At 34.2% G+C, this 21,698-nt stretch overlaps 5 protein-coding genes across 10 annotated transcripts; 2 read left to right on the top strand and 3 right to left on the bottom strand.

Annotated features, from left to right (window-relative positions):
• Positions 1–965: 965 nt before the first annotated feature.
• On the bottom strand, positions 966–4,497 carry Ddx56 (putative ATP-dependent RNA helicase DDX56). 2 transcript variants are annotated; one of them, XM_071889219.1, is made up of 4 exons: positions 4,362–4,497; positions 3,976–4,299; positions 3,621–3,898; positions 966–3,547 (listed from the first exon to the last, which is right to left on the bottom strand). In XM_071889219.1, exons 1-4 carry the CDS (start codon positions 4,366–4,368, stop codon positions 2,468–2,470), a joined length of 1,689 nt encoding a protein of 562 aa, XP_071745320.1. In that variant the 5' UTR covers positions 4,369–4,497; the 3' UTR covers positions 966–2,467. The 2 variants fall into 2 exon arrangements, with proteins under 2 accessions (XP_071745320.1, XP_040571943.1); XM_040716009.2 differs by lacking the exon at positions 4,362–4,497 and having other exon boundaries at positions 3,976–4,216.
• Positions 1,337–2,463, top strand: Ufd1 (ubiquitin fusion-degradation 1-like). Its single transcript, XM_040716011.2, has one exon. The coding sequence runs from the start codon at positions 1,337–1,339 to the stop codon at positions 2,348–2,350; it is 1,014 nt and encodes a 337-aa protein (XP_040571945.1). The 3' UTR covers positions 2,351–2,463.
• Positions 4,498–8,864: 4,367 nt separating the features above from the next.
• Positions 8,865–9,741, top strand: mRpL23 (mitochondrial ribosomal protein L23). Its single transcript, XM_040716012.2, has one exon. The coding sequence runs from the start codon at positions 9,160–9,162 to the stop codon at positions 9,613–9,615; it is 456 nt and encodes a 151-aa protein (XP_040571946.1). The 5' UTR covers positions 8,865–9,159; the 3' UTR covers positions 9,616–9,741.
• A 1,086-nt stretch (positions 9,742–10,827) lies between these two features.
• Positions 10,828–16,208, bottom strand: fmt (phosphatase 6 regulatory subunit 1-like protein fmt). 5 transcript variants are annotated; one of them, XM_071889216.1, is made up of 12 exons: positions 16,088–16,208; positions 15,361–15,579; positions 14,967–15,240; positions 14,212–14,376; positions 13,627–14,157; positions 13,339–13,560; positions 13,161–13,289; positions 12,915–13,094; positions 12,795–12,856; positions 11,991–12,139; positions 11,657–11,924; positions 10,828–11,373 (listed from the first exon to the last, which is right to left on the bottom strand). In XM_071889216.1, exons 2-12 carry the CDS (start codon positions 15,501–15,503, stop codon positions 11,268–11,270), a joined length of 2,229 nt encoding a protein of 742 aa, XP_071745317.1. In that variant the 5' UTR covers positions 15,504–15,579; positions 16,088–16,208; the 3' UTR covers positions 10,828–11,267. The 5 variants fall into 5 exon arrangements, with proteins under 5 accessions (XP_071745317.1, XP_071745318.1, XP_071745319.1 ...); XM_071889217.1 differs by having other exon boundaries at positions 16,131–16,198; XM_071889218.1 differs by having other exon boundaries at positions 16,166–16,193.
• A 245-nt stretch (positions 16,209–16,453) lies between these two features.
• Positions 16,454–18,789, bottom strand: LOC121121020 (uncharacterized). Its single transcript, XM_040715886.2, has 2 exons — positions 18,327–18,789; positions 16,454–18,248 (listed from the first exon to the last, which is right to left on the bottom strand). The coding sequence occupies exons 1-2, from the start codon at positions 18,524–18,526 to the stop codon at positions 16,607–16,609; spliced, it is 1,842 nt and encodes a 613-aa protein (XP_040571820.1). The 5' UTR covers positions 18,527–18,789; the 3' UTR covers positions 16,454–16,606.
• Between the last annotated feature and the right edge of the window lie 2,909 nt (positions 18,790–21,698).

The raw sequence follows: 21,698 nt of genomic DNA, 5'->3' as shown, positions 1-21,698 counted from the left end.
TCATCCAAACACCGAGGAGGCCCTCAATTCCAACGCCAGCTAGTACTGGGTCACAATGACAGAGTACTATATCAGCAGCGGGTGTCAGTACTTCCAATGCCTCCTGGAAGCCATCATTGCCATTAACTGCGGCTTCATTAATGATTAAGAAAGCTCAGACATACATCTATTTATAGTATTAATTTCTTTTATATTCTATTGTTAATTATAGATTATATATTGTTAAAGTTTATCATTCAAAGTCTTCATATTTTAATGGACCACAGGGTATATAGTGGTCCCAGATGTATAGCATATACATATTTTTACTCTAATAAATAATAATATAATCGTATGAGTTTACCAAGTCAAATTTCTAAAAAAAAGTGATGTTTTTCACCACAACAAGTTGCGTGATTGGAGCTTGTACTCTTCGAGATAGTATTAGAACTCATTGGCACGGTTATATTGCTAATTCTGTATTAACAAGATTCGTAATAAAAACTATACTGTGAATTTTGTTGTCAGCTGTCGATGTTTCTGCTTCTTTTCTCCTAATAAGTGTTCTGAACGTTGATTGGTTGAATTAGAATTAATTAATTTTAAGTTGTGAACACTTCTTAAAAATTATTGAATAATAATTACATAATTAAGAAAAATTGGCTAAATACCATCTGATTTTTTGTCGTTCTTGGGTTTATTTTCTTGTGGAAGGTTGCGTGATACTACAAAATAACTGCGAGATGTAGAAAGAAAAACGCAAGATTGAGCCATTGACTTATGCTTACATAAGAGAATTAAAAATTCCTGGGATCTAGTTTGCTCATTGTTCAAGAGATTATATTATATAACATTATAACTATTAACTCCTAAGTATCTCTCCAAACAATAACTAAACAGCCCCTCCAGCTAACAAAAAAGTTTAATATACTATCATTCCGATAAACTTTGCTTAGTTAATATAGATATAAGATAACCAACCAAAATACTATGATTTTCATCAAATGTATGAAACTTTATTAAATATTTACATACAAATTCAAATTTCATAATGTAAAGCCAAATTCTGATATGTACACCGATTTTTGAGACTCGAAAATTAAAAGTCAATAATAGCTACAATAAGACCATGAAATAAATTATTCATGTAGTCAAATTTGTAGCATGGATCTTGAAATATAGTAAAGGGGGGAAAAATTCAGACAAATAAAAAAAAAGAAGATATCATCAAATTTTATCCGAGGGGAAATGACACTCACGCCTTATTTCGTGATAGAATTTTAGTAGCGCCCTCTGGTTGATCACCAAACCTCTTTGTTATTTATTATTTATATACTGCTGTCAATTGTCATTGTCTATGGATTTTGATGAATTGAATAAGTATATTTTTGGTTGTCAAAGTAAAGAGTTGGATTCTTCGACGAATAATAGAAAAGTGTCCATAGAATGTTCTCTTTTTTTTGGACCGGAGATTCCGGCTCGCCCTTTCAACACTCAATATGCCTGCTACTCCACCTCTATGCTGGGTGGAAACGTTCGAAGCCAATTAGAATGGGGTGGGAAAATAATCCTTCCTGGCTCTGCTCTGGATCAATTAAGTCGTCTCAACATCGTGTACCCCATGCTCTTCAAACTAACCAACCGTAAAACAGGTCGCACTTCTCATGCTGGAGTCCTTGAATTCGTAGCAGACGAGGGCAAAGTACATCTCCCCTATTGGATGATGGAAAATCTCATGTTGGGCGAAGGGGATATTCTCCAAGTAGAGTCCGCATCACTCCCCGTAGCCACCTACTCCAAATTCCAACCCCACTCGTTGGACTTCCTCGAACTCTCCAACCCTAAAGCAGTACTCGAGTCCAGGCTACGAAACTTTGCCTGTCTCTCCACTGGGGACGTGATTGCCATTAACTACAATGATCGAATCTATCAGATGAGCGTCCTTGAAACAAAGCCTGATCAGGCTGTGAGCATTATTGAATGTGATATGAATGTTGAATTCGCAGCCCCTGTGGGCTACGTGGAGCCAGACGCAAAAAGCTCCTCCAAAAATGCAAGTGCACAAGAAGAGGATGAAGATGAACCCATGGATGTGACAGATTTGTTGCCCGCTCCAAAGGGCTTTGTCGCATTTACAGGGGATGGTGTAAGGCTGGATGGTAAAAAGAAAAGAACTGCTTCTACCTCTGGGAACAGCAAAGAGCGAGAATATGTACGAGGAATACCAGACGAAGACTTCGTCTTTGGAACACTGAAATTCATTCGTAATTCAAAACCCAAGAAAGCAACCAATGGAGTTGAGGTGACAAATGATTTTAAAGCCTTTAAAGGAGAGGGCATGTCCTTGAGACAAGCCAAAGATAGAAAATAATAGTGTATGAAAGGCTTTTTTTTTACTATAAAAAAATCAATTTTCTTATTGTGTATATATATATATAGATAGATATTATTCTTTTCTGATTAAAAAAAAGTTATTATTCAATACATATTAACATTTTTTTTTGGAGTGATACATAGAAAGCAAAGGATCCGACTTTGCGGTTTCGTATCTCCTCTTCGCACTTGATATTTTCCTTTTTGCGTGGGATCTTCGATTCCCTGTGGGTACTATGTTCTTGAGAGCCTTAGGGATTATGTAGTCTGGAACGTTTTTCATATGTACTTGATGTTTTACTGTGAAGAGGGATTTATCATGTCTCAAAATTTGAGCATCTCTTGGATTGTCTTCAAAGTGAGCACGCAGTTCAGTTGACTTTAAAATCTCTTGTTTTAATTCCTTAAGTCGAGCCTCTCGAATCGCAATTTTTGTTACACCTCGCCATGCGTCACGTGTCCTATATCTAAACCCATTCAGTTCTTCCAATTTGAATTGGTATGGTCTGAACACGGAGCTCTCCGTATACATTTTCTCCTTAAGCTCTTCCTCAATTTCCTCGAGCCTTAGCATTTCCTTCACTGCAATCATAGAAAGTGCTGTTCCAGTGTTATTACCTCTAGCAGTACGACCAACTCTATGAATATAACTGTCTACATCCAAGGGAAAGTCGAAATTGATAACGTTAGAGACGAATTGAAAGTCAATTCCTCTGGATATCCCCGATTCCGTATCTTTTTTTCTTTTCCCTTTATCCTTATCGTTAGGATTACTGCAAAGCAGAAAATTTTCATCGGAAGCCACAATAATATCATAAATTCCTTTATTGAACTGTGTCACGATATGACATCTGGAGGCTGCAGGAAGTTCAGAGTTTAATACGCAGACAGGGATACCAAATTGCTCCAGAAACAGTTTGATTTTATAACATCTATCAACATTATTCACAAATATAATGGTCTTCCCTTGAATGAGTCGTAGTTTGAATAAGGCATATATTAGGAGAAACTTGTCTTCCTCTTCGATTTTAATCAAATATTGAGCAAGTTGACTAGCCTCTGCTAACTGTGGCTCTTCTAATTGCAATATAACTGGATTATGAAGAACTAATTTTTTGAGCTTATTGACATCTTCACTCAAGGTTGCACTCGTTAGTACAGACTGATAAATGGAAGGTAAATTAATGAGGATTCCCTATAATTAACAAATAAAAAAGGCAAGATATAATTTAAAATATTGAGGAATAACTTGTTGTTGCAAAACTTACTTTCAGATCGGACTCATATCCAAATGAAAAAGTCAAATCCGCTTCATCAATAACAAGGATCTCCAAAGAGGAGCTTAAATCAATATCTTTAGCTTGAATGTGTGACCAAAGCCTTCCGGGAGTGGATACGAGGAGATCTGGTGGAGTTTTTAGTAGGGCACGACCCGCTTCAAGGTTTTCACCCATACTAAGATTTCCTATTGATATACTTCTTCCACAATGGGAGAGGAGACTTCGAACCACACCGTGGATTTGTTGAACCAATTCTCTACTTGGGGCTAGAAATAAATAATAAATAAAAATTAAAAACGTGTGTTTGAGATTTTGATTAAATATGAAACATTAATCTATATACCTAAAAAAAGAGCACGGACAGATCCAGTACTTTCTCCAAGCAAGAGTCGCTGTAATACAGGCAAAGCAAATGCTCCTGTCTTTCCGGATCCCGTTCTACCACGGGCTAACAAATCCTTCCCTTCAAGAATAAGTGGAACTGCACGGGATTGAATCAGCGTTGGCTCCGACCAACCCAGTTCTGCAACTGACTCCAAAAGCCGATCATCCAATCCCATGGAATTAAAATCCGTGGAACCCATATTTATTGATATGAATGAGGATACTCCGTAATATTCCAACCAATTCCACGTGCTCCCTTTCAACAACAATAAAATCTGAAATACTACATAAAAAAATATAAACAAAAAGTATGTTCATGACGTTTATGTTATGACGTCATATTACATTCCATAACAAACAACTGAAAAAAAACCAATATATTAGGTATGTGCCTAAGAAATTAGACTTTCGGCTATTGATCCCTAGGCTTTGCAAGTTAGACATTAGATGCTTATTTCGACATGTGTCAACATTGTTTAAATCATTGTTTGTAAAGTTTTTCGCTCGTAAAAATGTTAAATTTTGTGCCTACAAACTACGATGTGCAGAAATATTGATTTTCTATTACCAATTGAAAGAAAAACGCTTTTCTCAAGCCCATCGAATGCTTGTGAAAGCTTACGGTGGACATGTTCTAAGCAGAGCACAGTGCTTCAGGTGGTTTTAAAAATTCCAAAGTAGTGATTTTGACGTGAGAAATGAAGAGTGCGGCCGGGCACTGATAAAGATTGAAGACGCGTAATTGCATGGCTTGCTTGATGGAGATGATGGGCGATGGCTAACCCCAAGAACAGCTCGCAGAACAACTGGGTGCTGACCCTCGGACCGTTCGAAAACGTTTGAAAGCAATGGAATAATGATTCCTACTAATATCTGGAGTGGACCAAGTGTCAATCACTTAACTTAATGTAGGGGGAAGTGTATTTGTTATAGTGTATTGTTAAGTTATCAATTTACGACGTTTCTATTGAATACAAATATATAATATATTCTATACAATCCTACATTATATATATACAGGTTTCATTCACATTAATGATTAATCTTCTTAAGTGCTGTATTTTGACGAGTTACATTCGCCTTAATTCGTGGATAAGGAACTTTATTTGTCAATTGTGCCATGTCTCAATGCTATCGAAGCAGGAGTTTCATTTCTGTTATCAATTTCACATTGTTCCGTATAATTTAAATCTTCGTTTTCAACTTGGATCGTTGAGTTAGTTTCATTAATGGTAGACTCGGTCATAGTTTCTCTTGATATAGGATCCTTGAACAATTATGTTGGTTGAATCTTTAATCTATCATTCAAGGCTTCCGATTTAAGATTTTCCTCATGAAGAACAGCTAATTCTTCTTCAATATTCATAAGTGCAAAAGAAAGTTCCTCATTCCCAGTTTATTTATCGCGTCTTGCAGTTCTCCATATTCATGTCCCTTGTCATGTAAATTCGTAATTCCATTACCTCTAACTGAGCCTTAAGATTCGCAATTTCGTTTTTCAACTTATTAATTTCCTTCCCTTCACGGTTCACAATAGGATTTTTCTACACCTATCTGCATATCTTAGGGTAGAAATTTTCTCACCCAAATTAGAGTCTGATGGTGAAGAACAAGCAATCATCAATGAGTCTTGAAGAAGTCAAGTTAGCTTGGAATCTAGATAGGGAATGGGCTTGTAACCTGAAGAATGCGTTTCTTCTCCAAGAGTTGTGATAACGTTACCAAGAGCAAGGAGACCTTCCTTGAGTCTTTCGCCAGTGGCCTTGGTTTTCTTTTGTAGCTCAGATCCTTCAAGGTAAACAAGATGGAACTTGGCTACAAGTGCAGCGATCATTGACCCATGAAACAAACTATCGTCATTCATTTCTTCTTTTGACCATGTTTTCAATACACTCACTTTTAGTTTGTGAGAAACTTTAAAGGGGATTTCCTAGTTCAAGATAGTAAAGATCTACAATATATGAAACTTTTAATTCCAATAATTTTCCTCTAATAACTATTTTAAATAATCAAAAACTGTCTATTTTAATCAAATGAAGCAAATTGTTTATTTGAGGAATTAATGTGTAGCAATTTAACATTCTTAATTAAAGAGTTCTTAAAGCCTAATGTTGAGCTAATAACTTTGATCACAGACATATGTCTTCTTAAACCTCGAAGCCTATTTAAAGAATAATATACATTTTTGTATCGATAAATTTAGTCCTAATTCAGTCTTCAATATTAATATTTAATTATTATGATATAAATTTATTTCTTATAATCATATTTCTAGTTTATTAGGAATTATCAAACCAATGGAAACATGCACTTTGGACAAGCCACGCGATCTTTGAAGTGAAAAAGGAAGGTAAATGCATTTAAAAAATAAATATATATAAATTAGAAAAAAATGAAAAAATATTTTTTTAATATTTTCCTACAGCAATCTTATGTATAAATATATTTTACCATCTTAGAAAAGTTGCACGTCTTTATGTCTAATTATGATGAGTCTTATGATGTATCTTCAAGTCTCCTATTCGTGTAAAAGAACTAAAGCACGAACCACATTGGATTTTTTTTATCGTCTCATGTACTTTTTCAATATGAATCTTCAAGCTTCCAGATTGTGTAAAAGAACTAGAGCAGTAACTACATTTGAATTTTTTAATCTTCTCATGAACACTTTCAATATGAGTCTTCAAGTTTCCAGATTGTGTAAAAGAACTAGAGCAGTAACAACATTGAAATTTTTTAATCTTCTCATGAACACCTTCAATATGAAACCTCAAACCTTGAGAGCTTTTAAAAGAACTAGAGCAGTCACTACATTTGAATTTTTTTATCTTCTCATGAACACATTCAATATGCCTTTTCAAGTCTCCAGATCGTGTAAAAGAACTAGAGCAGTCACTACATTGAAATTTTTTTATCTTCTCATGAACACCTTCAATATGAATCCTCAAGCCTCGACAGGTTGTAAAAGAACTAGAGCAAGAATCACATTTGAATTTTTTAATCTTTTCATGAACACTTTCAATATGCCTTTTCAAGTCTCGAGAGGTTGTAAAAGAACTAGAGCAGTCACTGCATTGAAATTTCTTAATCTTTTCATGAACACCTTCAATATGAGTCTTCAAGCTTCCAGAGCGTGTAAAAGAACTAGAACAGTAACTACATTGGAATTTTTTAAACTTCGCATGAACACCTTGAGTATGAATCTTCAAGCTTTTAGAGGTTGTAAAAGAACTAGAGCATTCACTACATTGGAATTTTTTAATCTTCTCATGAACACCTTCAATATGAGTCTTCAATCCATCAGAGCGTGTAAAAGAACTAGAGCATTCACTACATTGGTATTTTTTTATCTTCTCATGAACACCTTCAATATGAATCTTCAAGCTTCCAGATTGTGTAAAAGAACTGGAGCAGTAACTGCATTGGTATTTTTTTATCTTCTCATGAACGCCTTCAATATGTCTCTTCAAGCATCTAGATAATGTAAAAGAACTGGAACAGAAACTACATTGGAATTTTTTAGTCTTCTCATGAACACTTTCAATATGAATCTTCAAGTTTCCAGATTGTGTAAAAGAACTAGAGCAGTAACTACATGGGAATTTTTTTATCTTCTCATGAACCCCTTCAATATGAGTCTTCAAGCTTTGAAAGCTTGTAAAAGAACTGGAGCAGTAACTACATGGGAATTTTTTAATCTTCTCATGATCACTTTCAATATCCATCTTCATGTATTCAAAGCGAGTAGAAGAACAGAACAGAATTTGATTTATTTAATACACTGTGACTGTTCCAATAAGTAATAACTGGGGACGTCGTACGAGGAACAGAAAACTAAACTTTAAAAAGAGTAAGGTGCACTCATAAACTGGGTGTAGTTATGAAAATCGTTAGTATTTACTATTTGCCATTTGGGGCATGTTCAAACACGAGACCGAAAATCAACATGGTAGGTAGGTTATAAGAATCGAAAATAGCCTAATCAAGAACTTCAAATAGTTTCCTGCGATGTATATTAAGTATAGAATTTCGTTGACACCAAAATAAGTTTTATTTGTTGGATAAACACTGAGTTATTGCACTTTTTCTAACTCGAAAATTGAATTTTCTTCTCATACCTTCTCAAAAAATGACGTCAATTGTTCTTTTCGCATTTTATGTTTTTATCTTATATTAATATACTCAGTAAATGAGTTCTTATACTATTTGGAGGAGCACAATTCCCAAATCACGCAACCTGTTGTGGCGCTAAACATGCCTGAGCATCAAATAATGGCCCTCAGGTTGTACAGGTGAAGTGCTAAAATATGCTAATTGAAGGCCAAAAAAATTCTTGCTAAAACCGTTTCTGAAGCAATAATATATATTTATAATAATTTGAATGATAACATTTTAATTTAATGAAAGGTTGCGTTGGAATATAAATAATAAAATAAACGTCAACACATGGGGCTGAGTCAATGAGTTCTTATACTATAAAGATAAGTAGTCATTGACTCAGATACTTTATTTTTGAAGGACGAATTCATTAGTTTAAATAATTAATTAGTTACATAATATTTTGAATATTTACGTTAGAAAACACTTGAATAAAAATCTACTTTGATTCTGAACTGAAAACATTCAGTCAAACTATCATTTTTGTTAAAGAACAAATTTTTGGGATTTCAAACATTGATGTTGAGGAAAAATTACTACTACGACAAAAATTATAACTTTATATTAATTTATAATTGTACAAAGTTCATATCAGTGTACCAAGTCGAATTTATCATCAAAGTTTGATGTTTTTCACCACAAAAGGCGGATTGATTGGAGCTCGTGCTCCTCCAGATAGTATTAGATTGTCCCAGAGACTACAGAATAAAAAATATAAATAAAATGAATGTTCCTGACGTTTATTTTATGACGTCATATTACGATTCAAAACAAACAGTTGGAAAAAAAATCAAGGATCACTCGGATTGGCTATATTTCCATAATGGAGTTAATAATAAACAAATATTAACATATTGAGTTGTATTTTTTGAGACAGAGGGCACTATTAGAGATAATCATAACATTATATATCAGAACATTTATCGACATTACTTATCATTAAAAATATCAAGTTCTTTTTGATCGTCTGATCCATCTCATTAGCATGTCAACTCGCATTTATCCTCTGTATCAGAGGGGCAATCCTCAGCTACGTATTTTCCTTCCGAACTTTTGGATGCGCCTCATTAAAGCAAGAGATGAATCCATTCCAGGAAATGTTGTGAAGTTCCATGTTTCGCCGGAAATGAGTCGACTTGACGTTAAGAGTTATTTAGAGAAAATCTATAAGATCCCTGTTATGGATGTTCACACCTATCACTCCAATCAAAAAATCCTAACCTCAAGATATGATAACAATATCATGTATAAAAAAGAGGATCATGAGTTCAAAATAGCATATGTCATGCTCCCTACGGACTTTTCTTTCTCATTCCCGAGTTTAACGGAACCTATTGATAAAAAAGACAAGGAGGATCCTTCAAAGCCTATTTTGGATGCGCAAAAGCATGTCAAAGTCATGAATAATCGAAAAGGAGTTCCCTCATTTTTCTCTCTTTGAGTCATTTCTTTGTCAATGTAGAGTTGAGACACTCATTAGATTTTTTTATGTAGGTTGTCCATATTATTATTGCATTACATTCAGACCATAATTACTCATAAATATACACTTAAACTATGGATTTTATCATTATAGTCTCATTTAATTTTTTAAGTATTAACATGACATTAACCTTTTTTTTTTTTTTTTAACAGTATTAATTTCCTCCGAAAAAATAAGCATTTTTTTTCTTTCTGTTCCTTCTTTCTAAAACAAAATGTTATTCTTAAAGGGACATGTCGTGAGGAAGGCAATAACAATTTAAATAATGTTGACAAAATTAACAAGGTCTTTAATGAAAATTTACCACTCCGATCGCTTTATCATCAAGATTTACACCCAATTACACATGGTAGATATCAAACATTTTCTGATCCGATGTTTTATAAATGATTAGGTCTACTCATATATCTCGATAGCTTGTGTTTTGTTATGTCACAATTGGTTTGTTTCGTTTGTCAAGAGATTCATGCCCTAAGGATACATGAAGTAGTTAAGTTTACTTTATGTTAAGAAACCCTGTTCTAAACCAATGCTTCTCAACCTCTTGTGAGTAGTTTACCTTTTTGTTCGTTCTATCGATTATCCCTATTTCTGACATAGGATTATTGTAAGCACGATCAGATAAAAAAAGAAGCAATTAACGATAATGTTGGTAAAATTAATTATAAATCAGTAATTTATGTACACATTTATTGACTAACACAGCAAAGTTTACACTACGTTACGTTTGAGTACCTGTTTCCATACGTTTCCGGTTGTGTGTTGTCTACTTTGTCAAATTAGTTGGTACATTAGCCGCAAAATAACATAACAATCTTTAAGTTAGTCAACCCTTACAGGGGAGCGAATATTATTTTTAAACTGAGGGGGGTATTCTAAGAATAAACAGCTTCATAAATGTTGTAAAGCTAGAGGTACAAATTGAGTAGGGGGACATGCCACCTCCTAGGAACTACGTCAATAAATATTATTTATAAAAAAAGGACTCAGTTCGTCCATTCTACACTAGTTAATTTTTTATTATAACTATCAGTCAGTCAATCAAGGAGTACATCAAACTCAACCCAACATATTAGAACTTCACTACAAAACTTTTCTTAGGCTTTATTGCCACAAATAGCTTTATAAAATTTAACAATGGAAATAAAATCGCATAGGTTTAAACGTGTATAATATATATATAAGTATTGATATATATTTTAATATAGATATTATTTATAAAGGCTACCACAGATAAGATCAGAAGTAAACATGGAATACACTTCGATGCATTTCCACATAATATATGTATTATATATATATTTACAATTAGAAAAAAGTCTTCTGGAATATTAAATCGGTTTGTATGTATGTGTATGGCGTTTGTTAAAAGAACCTCCTTCTTCGTGTATCTATTTATGGAAATATATGAATGTGTTATGGGTGAGAGTGTGTGTGCTCTATTGAGAGAGTAAAAATGTAAATTTCAACACAAAGAGAGACGATTATCTTCAATGCTTGAGAGAGAGATTAAAATATCGTTCAATTAATGTTTATTTTAGAGGGTTGTTGTTGTTGTTTTTAACGAATGGCCGGACGCATGTAAAATATCTACTGATTATGACATTAGGTTACGATTCTTCCTTCGCTTTTAAATCCTTCTCTTTAGAAGTAACCTCCTCCTCTTTCTCTTTTATTTCCGATGATGGATCTAAAGACTCAACAACTTTTGTAGATCTGCAAAAAAGAAAATAATAATAATTATTATATCTCCATAAAAGTAATATAAATCCACCAAAAAATATCAACTATAAGATTCCCAAGCTTTTGGACATCCGCGACTCTTTTTCCTAAAAGTTTGATACCCAAGATACTCCCAACTAATCACTTAACAGTTTAATTTTCCATCAAGGTGAGGGAAATAAATCTCTTAAAAAATCAAGGAGCACTCGCAATTCCCAAGGAAATTGCTACCCACCAGATAGAAACCCTTGGTGTATTCAATAAATGCAAAACTTACTCTTCCACCACTTCGACATTTTTATGTTTTTCATCTTCTTTCTCCTTGGATTCCGTATGATGATCCCCCACATTTGGCTCTACATCCCCAGCTTCGATTTCAAAGTTATTTGAAAAGATATCACGTGTATTGGAGGGCTCGTCAAATGTATCAAAGGATGCCCATAGTTCTGTATTCACACGGATATGATCTCCTACCTCATTTTCAGCGTTTTCCCAGGGGTTTCCGCCGTCAATAGCAATTTGATTGTCTACGTCAATCCAATCATCTAAAGAATAATGATAATATACATTTAACATGTTTGATATCCTGAAGAAAATACGAATAAACTTACTGTCATCCTCATTATCATACTCTTTAAGATTGCCTTCGTCATTTTCATTATCATAATCGAAATTTTTGACTATGAAATTATCCTCCCCAATCCAGGCTACACAATCTACACTCTTTACTTCAGGAACTTTAATAATATTTATTGCAGGACTAAAGAATTAAAAGGGATACAAATAAAGAATGATAAAACATAGGAATATTTCCAATATATTTAATTTAACATAATGATCACAATAGATTCAATTATAGTTTAGGAGGAAAAATAAGGAAGATTTTTTGGAATTTGGTCAAAAAGCGATTAAATAGAAGAAGTGGGAGCTTGGCCATTGGGTTAAAATTTCAAAATATTGAGGTCAAAATTAAAGTTTCGAAACTTGGTTTGTACTCGAAAACTGATACTCGACTTGATACCTTTTTTTTTTTAGACAAATATTTTCACGATCATTTCAATATTGTCTCTAGATATTGAGTAACTCTTTCAAATAAATTTTTTAAAGGACAACCTCAATTTGAGTGAGAATATACAACAAATATTAACGATTGCTACTTAAAAATCGAGATTTGGTTTGGTTGTTAAAATTACTTTTGATTATATCATAACTAATATTAGCATAACTGACTCAAGAAAAACATTAAGACTCAATTAATGAATAAATAATTATTATGGCCTGAAAAGTACTAGACAGAAATCCGTGGACTTGATTAAGAGACTTGTGAGCGAAGACTTTGAACAAGCAATGCATAGACTTTCTCTCAAATATGTTAAATAAATTGAGGGCAAATATATAAAGCAAAATCAACTTACTTGTTGTCATCCGTGCCTGCATCGAGGTTAATAATGTTTTTGAACATAGTCTCATTTTCAAACTAAAAGACACAATAAAAGAAGTTTCATAAATTTAAAATAAAATAAACATTTTTTCACCGGGCGTTGATCATTCATATCAGCAAAGAAAGAACGCTGTAAATTAGTCGAATTCTTTTCATTGATATCTACTAAGTCTCCATTAACAAACGTTTCCCAATCACTTAATGTAGATGGAGGGAGTTTCTCAATTTGTTCTTGTATAAGTTTCTTTGAGCCACCTTTATTGGCAAACTCATGCTGAAAATAATAATTATAAAAAAATATATAGATTCTGAAACGCTATCTAATATCTCCAATACCTACCATCACATTTGCTATTTTTGTTAAATGCGCCATATATCCTTTTCGATGAAATCCAGATTGTCGTTCCTTTGAGTTATTCTCAACCCATGCACCTAGAACTCTTTCCACAAGACGACAATCCGTGTAAAGCTAAAATTATAATGATAAAAAATATTTGCAGACAATACAATTTCCTTACATGAACCAATAGAGGATTATCTGTTACTTCATCCTCTTCCACATCGGTTCCAGGAAGTGTTTCCTTTTCTTCAAAACTGTTGAACATCATATTTGCATGGGATGAGAACAAATCAAATACTTTTGACGCTTTGTCTTCTACATTCCAATTAAAAACGTTCAAAATACAAGTAACGACTTGGTAATGTAAAAAGTTATTTAATGAGTATTTAAAGAATAAATCCTGGTTTAAAAAAATACAAACATATATAAGAACAAATCCTTAGTAAATGTGGGATTCAAAGATTACCAATAAAATATCTAGGGTTTTATTTTTAGTCAACTCCAAATTAACGTTCATGTTACTAGAAGTGAGTAAGGCTGCGATTAATTTAGCAACACTGAGCCGAGTGGCACCTAGTGGTGTTTCCAAAACACCTGCCGTAGTTCGCAATGTAGGTTTAGAGGGCGGATCCAGTAATAGAGAGGTAAAGGATGGAATAGCAGGAACAAGAGCCTCGATGATTGTCTCTCTGACTTCTTTGCTTGTTTTATAGTCTCCATACGGCGAGTCTAATAATGCGAGAAAGACAGACACGCCATTGATAATGATTGACTCACACTTTTCTGAACCAAGGATGCGTTTTAGGAGGGAGTCAACTGTGTAGGAAGATTCTAGTGTTGCCAAAATGGGATCGATAGTAGTTTGCTTTGATTGATTTTCTTTAGAGGCTTCTAGTATTTCAATTAGTAAGTAGCAGGCATTCTCATGTGTGTCAAGATCGTTTGCGGGATCCAATAAATCAATTATAGATCCAACCAAGTTTTGTTCATCAAGCCACTGAAATAGAGATGAGTAAGGATATATTACAAGGTATATATGAATAACTCATACTTGAAGAATGTTTATCTTAACTCCTTCCTCGGCACTTGTAATTAATTTTATCACCAGGTCTGATATAGCTGATGTACCTATGTGCTTCAAGAGATGATTTATGAAATTCTTTTCCTTCAGGAAATGATAAAACTTGATTGATGACACTTGATACTCATACCAGTTCTTTAGCAAAGAAAATATGAATTAGTTCATTTTAAATATATTATTATAATGTAGTGTAGGTCCATAAATGAGACTGGTCAACAAGTTGTGGAGTAAAGGAACAGCCAATAATTAATAATAAGGGTTATCAATAAATAAAATTTCCACACAGGTCCGGTCTATGAACTCAGAGCAGATAAATTAGGAATCTTAACAGTCAAATCTCTGTATGCCGTGGACCTGCACTACCGTTAGGGCCCACACAGGGTAGAAAGTGGCCCGTATTTTATTTTTTTATAATTAATATAAGAAAAAAAATGAAATTTATTTCCTAAAAGGGGTCATTATCCTTATCCAAATTGGGATTTGAGCCCCATGCAATCCATTTTGCATAGGGCACCGTACAAGTTAAATCCGGCCCTACTTCCACAATATAGTTAGTGGGAAAATAATTATTTTGACACATGAGGAAGTTAGAGAACTGATAAAATACATGGTAATGATAATGGGGTGGGTTTAAATGACAGTATGAATTAGCGAGATAGATAGCTATTCCCAGTCCATGACAACCCGTTATGCAGACACATGTTATGAAAAGCTGTACTCCTTACTTGTCCATTACTCCTCTTCATCAAAACACCAAAAGCTTTACTGAAAAATGATGAAAGCAGGGGATTGAGGGGCGAGTCCTGTTCAATGAAGGAGTAGAGGTGCTCCAACAATGCGGTGTTGGAGCTAAGCATATCATTAATTTCAGGAATATCACAATTGAGCAATTCTGATGCAATATGAGGGAGTTTAAAGCGGACATCATCACTGAGTTCCTCTGATGGTTCCGTGATAATGATGCCGATGAGCTCTGAAAGTACTTCATTGGTCATGAGACTGCGGAAAAAGAGAAAAAGACTCGAATTAAGGAGATCCTGGATCAAAGAGACAACTCTGTCTACTATTTGCCATTCAGTGCATATTTAGTATTTAGGAACACCGGGAAAGATACTCAACTATTTCAGGAGATGCTTATTTCGATTTTTGACTTCTTGAATGACTTCAACATGCTCCAGAACTTCTGAGAGCTGGAGATCTGTCTTTTCGAAAAGGACGTCGATCTGACTGTGATGACTGCACGTGTTGTGTCTGAAGAACATTGTACAACTTTGGAGCTGAGCAACTCACTTAGAGACTCAAGTCTTGGGAGACGTAATTAATAATAATACTAATAATCTAATAAGTAACAATAATTAACAAAAATAAAAACAACAAAAAGGAAAAAAAAACAAGAAAAAATGGGAACCACAAAAATGAAAAATGAGTGAGGAATGAATTGAGAATCGGGTTGAGGAAATTTCTCGCGTAGAAATTTAATTTAGACTCTTTGTTTACATTTTCATTTGACGATGAAGTTGGCGCAGGAGAGAGAGGTTCCAGAGTAGCCCAAAACAGCCGAGCTATCAGTTATCGCTCCTCTCCTTCTCCGCTAGCTAGCTGCAACAGCTTTACATTATATTAAATAAAATAGCAGCAGTTTGTCATCCAGGCGCACAAGCGCCATCTTGAACTACATCATAAAGCTTTTAGCTCTTCATCCGGCCAAATCCAGTAATTTTTCTCAAACCGGTAGAAGCAGGCACGAACCCAAAATCCCTTCCATTATATAAATTATGATCCCTCAACCATCATTCTCTATCTCTTTTACAACTTCCTACTCACAAAAAAACCCTTCCCCTCTCACTTTTGTCGCAAAAAGCTCACACAATCTGATATTCTTGTAATACCCTTGAAAGGTTAAAGAACCATGTAATAGTCTCACTTCCTCGTCCAAATTGTTAAGAGTACCTAGATTAACTCGAGTCACTGTGTCTCAAATCATTTTTTATAAACCCTACGAGTTTTTTTGATGGTGATACAATTAAATATCAGAACGCCCACAGCACATGATGACAAAAAACAAAAATTAATGAGAGGGTCTTTTATGAAAGGGTTATATGCTTTTAAAGAGAAGGTGTACAGATATGTATGTCCTTATATAACATGAGTCATTAGATAATTAAGAGATTCATTTGTCAATAATAATAATAGATTAATGAAGGACATGGAATAGTAATCACAGACTTGTATTTGTATTCCTTAAAATCCAAAGCTTTATTTTAAAGAAGCAATCGTAATTTTCACAAATTAAGATTGCTTAAGATAAATACTGTACACAAACATATTATAGTAAGTAGTTATAGATATGAACTGGAGGTTGTTGTTAGGGGTGAAGTATATCATTTTTAACTATTTCGTAGACCATCCTCTCTCGGAAATAGGGCATGTCCTTCTGAGTGAAAGAAAGAGGAGAATCCCTTGATAAATACTCGGCAGTTTTGCAGCTAAACATACCACAGTCAGATCCATTCATTTGCTGAGGCATATCCTTAACAATCAAATTTTTAAATTCTGAAGTATCAAAGCCTGAATTCTTTTTGTCCAAATGTTCGTCCTCTAAATATTTAGTTAATGCATCCAAACATGCACTATTATTTCCACCCATAGAGTCGTAATAAAAAACCCCAGGTTTTCTAAAATCTATGGTGGCTAAACACCAATGTACACCCAAATGTACAGGTACAAGAATGATATCGTACGAAAAAATGTCTACTTTTCGTGTCCATCGGCGAAGAACTTGATGGCCACCCGACATGAGTTTTGGATAAAAGAAAGTGTTAAAAGCATAGACTTTTGGAAATTTATTTTCCGCTTTTTCCGAGCGGTTGACTATCATTTGCATGTAAAAGTTAATAATTTCGTCATTCAACCAATTAAGACCCTTGAGAGTTTCAATGTCCTTACGAGTAATTGTAATCTTATATTCATCAATTAGCGTTTTGTTGGATGAAAATGATTTTTTAATCACAGTCATCATTTCATCAGTAATTTCGGGGAGCTTCACCTCCTCTTTCTCTTTTTCAGGGAGTTCGATGGCAATATCTGTAATGGATAAGTGTTTCCTGATACGATCTTCCACACTTTTAATGCTTTGGAGATTCTTTTCATTATAGTACTTCTTTTTCGCTGTTTCATTAATAATTTGTCTCTCCCGCTCACGTGATCGAGTACTATATTTGTCCAAAAGATTGCGTAGAAAATCATCACTATAGGATGGACTTTTAGACAACTCTATATCCAAGGAATTAATCTTATAAGACTTTTTATTAGTTTGAGGAGTAACAGGAGAAGGTAGGATCGAGTCATTTTTCACATAGCGTTCGATGATGTCACACACATCATTGTCCTTGGAGCGAATATGTGATCTAACGATGGGAGTGCTCTCAGCCACAACAACGGGTAACTCATCTTCGTCATAACTTTTCATTAAATCAACAACCAGAGGAGATGCTTTGGATTTAGGAATGGGACTAAAGCCATAATTGACTAAATCCTTCAATGACTGTGTTCCATAATCGGAAATGAGTTTACGATAGCGATCCTTCTCTTCAAGTCGAATAGACGCATATATCCCATTGGATCTGTTAGGCCTAACTGGACTAACAAAGTTTCTTAGAATAGAGGATCGACGATTCTTGCCCAGTTTTGGATGAAAAACATTCTGATGAACGGAGTAACTTCGTTCGTGCGGAGAAGAACTTCTTACGGAATTAAGAATAGACTGTGGCGTATTCAGTTGTTTATCTTTGAGTCTTTTCTCTTTAGTCGAAACTGTGTAGGCAGGTCTGGATCGTAGAGAAGAAAAGGCTTCTCGATGTTGAAAAGCATCACTACGATGGGATTTCATTTCTTTAATGATTTCCACGCTTCCACGAGAGGATGGAATCGTGGAGGCAACAATTACAGGGTCGTCATTATCCGTTTCTGATTCGTCGCCGGAGTGTTGTGTCTCATGACGCCTGGACCTACGAAAAGGACGGAAATGCAAAATCAATGGATATTAGTTTCAAGCCTCTCATAGTGTAGAAAGCCCACTACATTACCCCATGTGCGAGGGACTCTTCTTCTCCTCGTCCCCCAGATTACTAAGATTGCTATAGCCAAAGAGGCAGCAAATCTTTCTCCAACAGAACTCCAAATATCCTTCTGGCTCGGATTGGCGTACACGTTTGTTATGAGATTCAGAGGTGGAGTCGCTACAGGGCTCGGAATCCGAATGATATCGTTTACGAGATGAAAACATGAGGAAATACTCCGGCTAGGGAATTCTACATCTAAGGGATTGATCAACCCAAACTGAGTCCAGTCATGAAGTGAGGATTCAATGAGTCAAGTGGGAACCCTACCAATGAGCAGTGGAATCCAAGGAGAAAATTTGTAAATAAACGATTCTCGATCAAACGCTATTAACAGCAACAGGCTGGCCAGATCATTCACTTTCACACAACAAACCTAACTAGCTATTTACTCATATCCCCCCTTACGTAAATATTTTTGGGAACCTCTGACGTCATGCTACACCAAAGACTGTCAGTCTTTAGAAATGGCGCTAGTATCGCGACAAAACCTCATCAGATTTTAAATGATAATGATGACTGAAAACACAATGAAAGTATCTGAAAACTTCAAGTTTATATCATAGCTATTAATCTATGATTAAATGAAAATTATGAGTTCTTCTTAGTACTAAATTTTATACTTGCCAGGTTTTGATTGCATAGAATGTGCTCTACTGGCTCTTCTTGACCATCAAACAGTCCGTATAGAGGAATTAGATCAATATGAAATAAAAAATAGGGACAAGTACTTTTTAACCAGCTTTTATTACAGAAATTACATCACAAATAATCCAGTCACTGAGGAAGACAAAAATATCAATGTATAACACATTGCTTCATAATTGAACAAGGAGGGGACGACATTTTGGATTTTCATAGTTCATATTTTTACAACTTAAAATTTCCAATAAATCTTGATGAAACTTCTTCAAATAACTTAATGAATAAAAAGATGATGCCAATGATAAACAGTGATATTTGAATATAGTCACAGTAATATGTACTGAAAATCAAAATTCCTATCAAATAAATGTCTTGTACAAAATGAACTTTTACTTTTGTACTCTTTTCATTGTATTGTAATAGTTAATTTTTATCTACAATATATATGGAAATAAGATTTTTTAACGATGTAATAACAGGGTCAGATAAATAATAATAAAACCAGGATAGAAGAAGGATATATTTTTGTAAGACAGTAAGGGTTAAGTTCATTAATGCGTTGGACCCATTTTGACATCTCATAGTTCAGGATTTCTCTTAATATTGATGAAAAAAAGGTTTTCATTGTTATATAACTGGGTTCAAGTCACCCAAAATGGCCAACATCATCAATGCTGTCGTCACTTGAAAACGTCTATTTAGCTAGAATTATTTATAATTCCCTCGAGTCTAGTCAACTAATTAAAAATCCCAGACAGTCAGAGTCCAAAGCATAGAGACATGTATTATTATTTTCTCTATGGTCCAAAGTATTATAAATATAAAATTAAGTAACTAAGCATCAACTCTGTCAAACACTGATACATGTTAACTTTTAAATAATACGATTACGACTCATTAATCGTTTAAGTTTTTATGATTAATAATTATTTGAGTTTTGACTGAAAAATACTAAGTTTTTAATAGTATGTAAATATGTCTTTTTAACTAAGATATTTAACAGCTCAATCTAATTTCAATAATGATCAATATATTTAAGGGTCTTGATATTGAGTATTGTACATTATATAAGATTTTGGCTCAAGACATTAATCTATATCTCTATCATTTTTCCTTTTTAAATGAGTATATTTTGATGTTTTACGATTAAGTTCTAACATAAAAAAATAAAATTAATATTCAATGTAATATGTTTGGGGGGTCGGTTACAACATAAGCAATCCTGAATTGAATTAAAATCAATAATATTATAAATATACCTATTTATATTTTTACACCGAAGATACATTTAGTCAAATAATTTCTTGACACAGTATTTTGATCAATCAATTATAGGCTTTATATTAAGGTAACCAGATATTTGAAATGAAAATCGAGGACATTTTCATTGCGAAGGTGAAGAATCATTAAATAGTGTCATTATGAAATAAAAAACACAGGGACTAGTACCTGTACTAGTACTAATAACCAGCTCTTATTACAGAAATTACATCACGAATAATCCAGTCACTGAGGAAGATCAAAATATCAATATAAGTTAGGATTGATTTTTTTGGGGAAAAAAACCTGCGAAAAAGAAGTACTATAATGAAAAGAATCTCCAAAGCACAACTGAATATTGAACTGATATTTCCTCATTCATCCATCTCTGTCTCAAGGCTCTAGGTAGAATATGAGTTGAGGAGAACAGTGTCCGGTAAAATGATTGTGAACAAAATCGTTAGGGTAATATCATTCCGTGGTAAAATCGTGGTGTACATTATCATGCAAGACATAATTATTTATAAGCATTGTGACTATGAGTAATTTCATTCCAAGACAATACTATTGAATGATGAAAAAAAAAAAAAAAAAAATCTACTGCAGCTGCTTCCATGGGCATCATGGACCCCTTTAATATCTAAAAACACAATCCGGCTCTCAGGTTGTACAGATGAAGTGCTAGGTCCCAAGGGAGTTTAAACTCACCACCGCCACGTTTCTGAGCATCAATGACCCTTTCTAATATGCTGTAATAAAACCCAGCCTACGGGTTGTGAGGGTGAACTGCTTGGCCCCGAGGCAGGTTAAACTTCTCCGTCGCCGCTTCAATGAGCCTCAAGGAATCTTTCTAATATCCCAAAATACAGCTCAGCCTACGGGTAGTGGAGGCAAGTACTGGACCTAAACACTTATTAAATTTTTCCACTTCCGCTTCTCTGGCCATGAAACCTAGCGGTGTATCTGAACAGCCCATGGGCCGGTGCGTATTTTGAGATATTAAAAGGAGTCCTTCATGTGATAGTAGAATTTGACCTACCTCCGAGCCTAGTAGTTTACCTGCACATGGGATATGAAATGGGGTCTTTCATGGCATGTTTCCTCACGATGATATTATTAGTCACGACAATTTTGTGTCACAATTATAATATGCATCACAATTTTACCATGATAAGATTCTACTTCAACGATTTTGTCCCCGACCTTTTTACCACAATCATTTTAAGGTAAACCGAGAAGAACATGAGAAAAACTGCAAGAACAGAGCCAATAATTGTTAGTTTCTAAAAGAAATTATATCAGTTTTGATGATATACTTATATAATTTAGTCTTGACTTGTATATTTCTCGGATTAATGTATTTTCTTCTGCATGGCTATTTAAAAAGTCAATTTCAATTATTATTGTGGTAATAGACACTTTTTCTGACTCAAA

Source organism: Lepeophtheirus salmonis, chromosome 6, assembly GCF_016086655.4.
Source record: "Lepeophtheirus salmonis chromosome 6, UVic_Lsal_1.4, whole genome shotgun sequence".
Taxonomy (NCBI): Eukaryota; Metazoa; Arthropoda; class Copepoda; order Siphonostomatoida; family Caligidae; genus Lepeophtheirus; species Lepeophtheirus salmonis.
The sequence above is the reverse complement of the archived record's forward strand: the minus strand, read 5'-3'. Positions and strand labels throughout refer to the sequence as shown.

What these genes read in the sequence shown, in the direction of transcription:
- fmt (XM_071889216.1), bottom strand. Translation starts at nt 15,503, where the DNA reads ATGTTCTTCAGACACAACACGTGCAGTCATCACAGTCAGATCGACGTC. An exon ending in TGAAGAGGAGTAATGGACAA is followed by an intron (nt 14,377 to 14,966) that starts GTAAGGAGTACA and finishes TCTTTGCTAAAG; the next exon opens with AACTGGTATGAGTATCAAGT. An exon ending in AATGTCGAAGTGGTGGAAGA is followed by an intron (nt 11,374 to 11,656) that starts GTAAGTTTTGCA and finishes TCTTTTTTGCAG; the next exon opens with ATCTACAAAAGTTGTTGAGT.
- Ddx56 (XM_071889219.1), bottom strand. An exon ending in TGTCCGTGCTCTTTTTTTAG is followed by an intron (nt 3,899 to 3,975) that starts GTATATAGATTA and finishes ATTTATTTCTAG; the next exon opens with CCCCAAGTAGAGAATTGGTT. An exon ending in GATATGAGTCCGATCTGAAA is followed by an intron (nt 3,548 to 3,620) that starts GTAAGTTTTGCA and finishes TGTTAATTATAG; the next exon opens with GGAATCCTCATTAATTTACC.
- mRpL23 (XM_040716012.2), top strand. Translation starts at nt 9,160, where the DNA reads ATGTCAACTCGCATTTATCCTCTGTATCAGAGGGGCAATCCTCAGCTA.
- LOC121121020 (XM_040715886.2), bottom strand. Translation starts at nt 18,526, where the DNA reads ATGTTTTCATCTCGTAAACGATATCATTCGGATTCCGAGCCCTGTAGC. An exon ending in AAGAGTCCCTCGCACATGGG is followed by an intron (nt 18,249 to 18,326) that starts GTAATGTAGTGG and finishes TCCTTTTCGTAG; the next exon opens with GTCCAGGCGTCATGAGACAC.
- Ufd1 (XM_040716011.2), top strand. Translation starts at nt 1,337, where the DNA reads ATGGATTTTGATGAATTGAATAAGTATATTTTTGGTTGTCAAAGTAAA.